Raw genomic sequence first — 5,729 nt, forward strand, 5'->3', positions numbered from 1 at the left:
AAACCAGGACTGCCGAGACACGGACACAGAGTCCGAAATTCCTGCTGGAGGGAAGGGGATCGGGCGATCCTTCGGAGTGGAAACCACTGGACCTGCCTGTAAAAAAGAAGGGGAAGAAAGTTGCCTAGACCTCTCCGATGGTCCTTCCTTGTCCTGCAAAAGTGACCTGCGCTTAGGAGGAGGCGATCCCGACTTCGACTTGGCGACACGCGTCCCTCCTGCTGCCGCGAGCTACGGAACCCGACGCGAACGGGGGTCGTGCTGACACTCGCGCGAGGGCGGCATGAAAGAGTCGCGCGCGAGGGACTGTTGGAGCGCGGGCGCGCCATTACACAGAGACAAACGAGCGCAGGAGTGATCGCGAGGGGTTGTTGAAGCGCGGGCGCGCCATTACACGGAGACAAACGAGCGCAGGAGTGATCGCGAGGGGCTGTTGGACCGCGGGCGCGCCATCGTGCGGAGACAAACGAGCGCGGGAGCGATCGCGAGCGGGCGGACGGGCGCGCAGGCGAGTGAGCGTGTGGGCGAGCGGGCGCGTAGGCGAGTGAGCGCGTGGGCGAGCGAGCGCGTGGGCGAGCGAGCGCGTGGGCGAGCGGGTGCGTAGGCGAGTGGGCGCGTGGGCGAGTGAGCACGTGGGCGAGCGGGCGCATAGGCGAGTGAGCGTGTGGGCGAGTGAACGCGCGGGCGCGTTGGCGAGTGAACGCGCGGGCGCGTGGGCGAGTGAACGCGCGGGCGCGTGGGCGAGTGAACGCGCGGGCGCGTGGGCGAGCGAGTGAGTGAACGCGTTGGCGCGTGGGCGAACGAGGGCGCTCAGGAGATCACTGAAGTCCAGGGGACCAATAGTGTCCTGGTGGCCTGTGACGCATGGGCGAGCGATGGCGAGTCGGTGATCGATGGAGCGTTAGCGAACGCTGGCGTGCAGGCGAGCGATCGTGCGTTGGTGAGCTATAGCGCGTAGAACGCGCAGTCGAGCGGCCACGCGTGGGCGAGTTGATCACAGGGGACCTATGTTTCTCCGGATCTGCTGGGCGCTGACGCGTAGGAGAGCGCTTGTGCGCAGGCGATGGATCACGCGGAGGATCTGCAGATCGCTGGCGCTCAGGAGAACGCTGACGTGCTGGAGATTGTTGACGCGCAGGAGATCGCTGACGAGAACGAGAACGTTGACGAGTCGGAGATCGCTGTCGCGCTGGAGAACGCTGGCGAGCAGGGAGATGGCGCATAGAAGGCTGCGCAGGAACTGTGGGCGCGACGTGCAAAGGCGAATGCTCGCGAGTGGGCTCAGGAAGAGGAGGCGTGTGGGCGTGTGGGAACTCTAGATGTACGCGCACGAGACCGCGCGCGTTGCTGCGCAGGAGAAAGCTGACGAGCAGGATCGCGAGTCCTGAACCGGAGTTCTAGGGTGCATGGGCGAGCGTAGGCGCACAGGGCGCGTTCCAGGAACTGGAAGAGCAGGTGCGCGTTGACGAGCAGGAGATCTAGTGCGCTCAGGAGACCTTTGGCGTGCTGCAGGAACAGAAGGATGTTTGTTATCCTTGGGAGAGCGCTGGCGAGCAGTAGGACGTTGATCATCAGAAGAGCGCTGGCGAGGAGGAGAGCGCTGACGAGCAGGAGAGCATTGGTATGTAACTAGGCGTGAACGCGCAGAAGGGCACGCAGGGGAACACTGATGCGCAAGGGAAGTGCCCACACCGTGGGCGACATCCCTTTGCCCCGAAGGGACCGGTGCCCGTCGGCTGACGAGATCAGGCTGCTGGCCGTCTGCACAGGAAGTCAAAGGTCTGGAAGGCATAGGAGAACGAGAACGATCCCCGGAGAGGTCTAAGGACACTGCTGCTACAGACTGCTTCTGGTGAAGAGTGTCCCCATCGGAAGACGGAGGAGAAGACTCGAAAAGGTGCCTCTTGACACCCTTATAGGGAGACGGGAGGCCCTTGCGGTGAAGCGGACGATGAGCCTTACGGCGAAGGCGGCCACGAGGGAGGTCGTCAGGATCATCAGTCCTCCGAAGAGGAGTCTCATTTAGAGTGCTCCCCCGAGGGGGAGATTTAGCCGCAGGAGAGCCTGTAGCACCCGCTTCCCCCTCCGAAGGATGTACAGAAGGGGGAGGAGAGCCTTCAGTAACGTCATCACCATCAGGCGCAGCAGAGGTTTGACCAGACTCGTCGGAAGCCTCTGACACCACGACGTTGGCGATAGACAGAGGATCTACCTCTGCTATCACCGGCGACTGCTTGACAGCGGCCCCCAACTGAATAAGGTCAAACAGGGCTTCCTTGGAGGGCAGGCCCTTAAGTCCCAAGGAACCCCCAAGCTGAAAAAGATCATCATTATACATGGAGTTAACATTATCAAAATCCTCCCCTGGAGGAGGAGGGGGAACCGCCCCGCTATGGGAGGCGACGCCCTCTCCCGCACCCCGAGGTTGGGAAACAGAACTAGGGCCTGCGCTTCCACTCGGCGGCCTCTCAACAGGAGCCGGACGAGGGGGAGCTTCGGAGGAAGTTTGGGCGGCAGAAGAAGATTCCCGAGAGCCTTCCTCCTTCAAGGCAACCCTCGAAGGAGAACGGTCTCTCTCGGACTACTTCTTACGCCGGCAAGCAAACCTCTCCCACTGGGAGGCAGACCACTCCCTACACTCACTACATGTATTTTCACTATCACACCGTCAGCCTCGACACTGCTGGCAAAGGGTGTGAGGATCAGTATACACCGCAGACATGAAGGTACCGCAAGGGCGGCCGGCAATCCCAGGGCACTTGCGCATGATGAACTGCAAAGGGCGAGGCCAACTTCAAACACACAAAGTCTGAGAAAAAGCAAAAAGAGATTAAGGCTGTCAAAAAACGAGGACAATAGACAGAGATGTCTGTTCATTGTCCGAGCCAAACGTGAAGTGAAGCAAATCACCAGTGAGGGGGGGGGGGGGGAGGGGTAGCAAGCTACCCCTTCCCCTACCCCCGCTAACTAGCGCGGGGGTAATTAACCCTCATTAAAATCTATTGACTCGTCAATTTCAGCTATGCCGAAAGGTAAACCCAATGTAAATAGCGTGGTTTGTATTTCGGTTACGGAACAATTATGTAAATGGCATGAAATTAAAGTATCCAAATTTTAAAACTATGAATACAAATCACATTTTCAAAGGAAAAAAACACAAGAGCACCAACTAACCTAACATTCCCCACCTAGCTCAACTTAGAGGCTGTATTCTTACCTACTTAGGATTAAGGGCTATGACCCCTCAAACCCCCTTTCACTAATATATTAAGTTAGAGGATGGATGGTAAAAAAAACAAAGAGTACTAGGTAACCTAACATTCCCCACCTACCCTAAGTTAGAAGCCATATCATCACCTTCCTGGGGAGTGTGGGGTATTACGCACCTTGGCGACACCCGTTCACCACTATATAAGTTATGAAAAAGCATATGCCTACTTACCACAATATTATGGAGTTGAGGATATAGTAATGTAGCTTCTAGTAGAAAATAATGCAGGCTTATTCTGTAGTCCTTATATAATAGCTTGAAATACGTTGCGTTGCAGATAAGGATCCCACCTACTTGTGTTTCTGTCGTCCATACTTTGGGACCAAGCTCTTCACATCCTTCCACCTTATTTCTATGGAATTTGTGTGTGCAAGGCTCACAGGATCTGCAAAAAAATTGGGAAGTGGTTCACTTTCAATTGCTGGTATTCTAACTCCTCCAAGCAAACATAATCTGTACAGCAGTCGCTTAATACTGTCACACCAGGCTCAATACATTCCTGTATAATAGACGGTAATGTTTCTGTTGACTTAACCTTAAGTAGCAGTCAAAAACATTGTCTTGTTTCATGGCATATATCACCAAACACCCCACTATCCCTTATTTACCCTATTTATATTTTCTCTTTCCAAACTTAAATTCGTCGATCTCAGTTTGACCGACATCCCCGATCTTACCAATATTTCTTAATAATCAACTTATTGCGACCTCTTGGCAAAATGAAGCCCAGTCACATATGGTCGCTTGAGAAAACTGCAATTCCCCTTCAGCCAAGTTAAAAGAAAACTTAGGACTACACTATAACTTAGAACTTCAAATTAACTTCAAAACAATGATGAGGTTTTTCAAAACAAATTCCTTTAGACAAGGAAACTCTAAAATGACATCGCTTATGTCAATGTCCTTGCGTCACTATGGGGTGATCACACCTATTTAATCAATCCTACAAATATCTCTACCCCACTTTTGCTTAAGAACTAAATTATATCTTTAAGGAAATTCAATCACTACTTATACTATCACTATACAAATAATGAAAAAATTTGCCATAACCCACATTGAGCTGCAAACAATCCGTAGGAAATCAGTCTTTGTCAAAATTAATGCCAGAAGGCCCAGCCACCGTGCCCCTCTGAAATAGCTATAGTGAGACAAAATGCCGGTTGTTCATTCCTTACTTGATGTATTCAGTCAAACAGGAATACCAGTGGACAAGTAAATTTATTACTGTGGTGAAATCCTAGTGAAACTTGGTTTTCGACTGACGTCGTTCGTAATTGTTTATGAAACCCATTACGCCACCGTAACGTCATAATGATGTTACCTCTCAGCCGATAATCTGTTATTACAACTGCTTGTGTATGCATAAGAAAGCGAGATAAAGGACTCATTACAAGTAAACACTACTGTAAAGGAAACATCTCTACCAACATTGAAAAAATTTGGGGTAAAAACTTATCAAGCCCATTCAATTCCACCTCGTTCAATCTCTCGTATTATGACTATATCCAACTGTACATTTTATATAGCTTTTCACGTGATACTTCCATGTAAGAGATTATTTTCTTATATCCAGTGATATATACTTCTAAGATTTACCAAACTGTAAATGTAAAGGAAAGTTTTGCAAAGGATCATTTTGCTTACTTAAGGAAACAGTGTCTGAAGGATGGAAACGACTGGAAATGATCCAGAGATGATAACTTCTTAATCTTCCACATCTACAACTTTTGATTCCATATACAGTATGTAGCTGAGGTGGCTAACCAAATATGGAGCTTTTTTCTTTCTCAGGAAGTTTGCAGCGTTTTAGGTGAGGCTAGGTTGGTGGTGGGGAGGGGGGGAGGTCATGAGGACTCTGCCCTTAGGTTAGTCTGGGTGGTGGTACGACTAGATTAGACAGGTTCCCTTATTATACTTGTTCTGAGTTTCCCTCCAAAGTCTAGTGGTGTTTTAGGAGAGGATAGGGAAAGGACGAGGGTGTCACACATCACCCAAGGAAGTATGAGAGTCTTGCGCCCTAGGTTAGTTTAGGTGTGCGTGGTTAATTTTGTAAGCTCTCCATCTTATTCCTTACGAGTTCTTCCCCACCCAAACAATCCCAATGGCGTGAAATTAAAGTATCATAATTCTAAAACTATGAATACAAACCACATTTTAAAAGGAAAAAACCAAAAGAGCACCAACTAACCTAACATTCCCCACCTAACTCAACTTAGAGGCCGTATCCTTACCTACTTAGGAGTAAAGGCTATGACCCCTGCAAACCCCCTTTCACTAATGTATTAAGTTAGAGGATGGATGGTAAAAAAAAAAAAACACAAGAGCACTAGGTAACCTATCATTCCCCACCTACCCTAAGTTAGAAGCCATATCATCACCTTCCTGGGGAGTGTGGGGTATTACACACCCTGGCGACACCCGTTCACCACTATATTAAGTTATAAAAAAGCATATG

At 50.4% G+C, this 5,729-nt stretch overlaps 1 protein-coding gene across 1 annotated transcript; it reads right to left on the minus strand.

The window, feature by feature from the left end:
- Positions 1 to 818: 818 nt before the first annotated feature.
- On the minus strand, positions 819 to 1,223 carry LOC137644192 (serine/arginine repetitive matrix protein 5-like). The gene has a single exon (XM_068377193.1). The coding sequence runs from the start codon at positions 1,221 to 1,223 to the stop codon at positions 819 to 821; it is 405 nt and encodes a 134-aa protein (XP_068233294.1).
- Between the last annotated feature and the right edge of the window lie 4,506 nt (positions 1,224 to 5,729).

The sequence above is a fragment of the Palaemon carinicauda genome, chromosome 7, assembly GCF_036898095.1.
Source record: "Palaemon carinicauda isolate YSFRI2023 chromosome 7, ASM3689809v2, whole genome shotgun sequence".
NCBI lineage: Eukaryota > Metazoa > Arthropoda > Malacostraca > Decapoda > Palaemonidae > Palaemon > Palaemon carinicauda.